Raw genomic sequence first — 1,376 nt, 5'->3', positions numbered from 1 at the left:
CCCCCATACTTAGGGCTTACTATCATCAGCTTAATTTTCCTTTAATTTTCTATTAAGGAGAGGAAAAGGAACATCTAAGAAAATACTGAAAGATACTGTAATTATTTATTAGCAAATTAAATCACATTGGTCCAACCTGAATTCACAAAAAGAACATATATTTCTTAATATTATATTAACATACGTTTGAATAGCTATCCAACCCAGTTAGTGGGATGCCTGATCTTGCATTTCAGCAGCAAGCTTTGAAATTCGTGGCTGAAAATTTGTTAGAGCCAGTCTCATGTCATCTCCAACATCCAATCTATTCCTATTCTTTGTTTTTATATTGACAAGAGTGGAAAATCCTGCCTCACACAAGTATGTAGAAGCAGATGGAACAAGGACACGTAAAACTATCATGCTGACTTTGGAGTATAACTGATACCAGAACTGAGTCAATGATTTCACCTTGAAGAGATCATGAGCTGAAGAGTCGTTCCTTAGATCCAAAAAATCATCTTGGATTTCATCTGGGATGCTGGATACATCAACCTCAGTAGAAAATGGCTTCCTTACCAGGGCCTCTTGTTCCTGCGATAGCTCAGGGAAGTAACACTCGACTTCCTTTTCTAGAGACTGAAGATGTTCGGTAATCTCATCCTTGCGGAACTGATCCAGTTGGAGCTGAGACTCATCCATCACTCCACAAAGTTTTTCAAACATAGTGATGTTTCCAAGATTGGTTTTCCGACGCCAGTTCTGCAGTTTGGAATCAAAGGCCCGAAGACTATCTTGAAAAAGAAGAACATGTGTTTCCCTTCCTTGAGGCCTCAAATTGAGCTTGTTCAGCTGGTCAAAAATATCGGCTAGGTGCGCAACCCTTTTGTTCCATGCTTCATCTTCGAAGTGAACAACAAAATCTTTCCTTCCTTGAGTCTCCAGGAATAGCTTTATTTCATCTTTCATTTCAGAGACACGATTGATAACGTTTCCTTTCTACAACCAACGCACTGCTGTGTAGAAGAGAAGGACTTCGTGGTCAGAATTCATGTTTCTGTATAGTTCTTTGAATAGGCGAGTGTTGAGTGCTTGAGTCTTCACATAATTTACAATTTTGATTACAGATTCAAGCACTTCCTGCAGAGAGGCAGGGAGAGTCTTATTGGCGAGAGCGTATCGGTGAATCATGCAGTGGATGCCCTTTGCTTGAGGTGCTAGCTTCTTCACTCTCGATTGGAATCCTGATTTCGATCCCAGCATAGACGGTGCCCCATTCATACAAACCCCACACACGTTTTCCCATTGAAGATTTTCGTCTTGGAAAAAAGTTGAAACTTTTTCCATGACATCAGCTATTGTTGTGGTTTCAAGTGCACTCCAGAATAAGAATTCGT

General features: G+C 40.2%; 1 protein-coding gene across 1 annotated transcript; it reads right to left on the bottom strand.

The window, feature by feature from the left end:
* Positions 1 to 207: 207 nt before the first annotated feature.
* Positions 208 to 948, bottom strand: LOC143040458 (zinc finger BED domain-containing protein 5-like). Its single transcript, XM_076211552.1, has one exon. It carries the CDS (start codon positions 946 to 948, stop codon positions 208 to 210), a length of 741 nt encoding a protein of 246 aa, XP_076067667.1.
* Between the last annotated feature and the right edge of the window lie 428 nt (positions 949 to 1,376).

Source organism: Oratosquilla oratoria, chromosome 28 (genome assembly GCF_046742065.1).
Source record: "Oratosquilla oratoria isolate Oo_2021 chromosome 28, ASM4674206v1, whole genome shotgun sequence".
In the NCBI taxonomy this organism is placed as follows: Eukaryota; Metazoa; Arthropoda; class Malacostraca; order Stomatopoda; family Squillidae; genus Oratosquilla; species Oratosquilla oratoria.
Note: the sequence above shows the minus strand (reverse complement) of the source record. Positions and strands in the feature narration are given on the sequence as shown.

Excerpts from the sequence above, each read along its gene's own strand:
- LOC143040458 (XM_076211552.1), bottom strand. The coding sequence starts at position 948 with ATGAAAGATGAAATAAAGCTATTCCTGGAGACTCAAGGAAGGAAAGAT.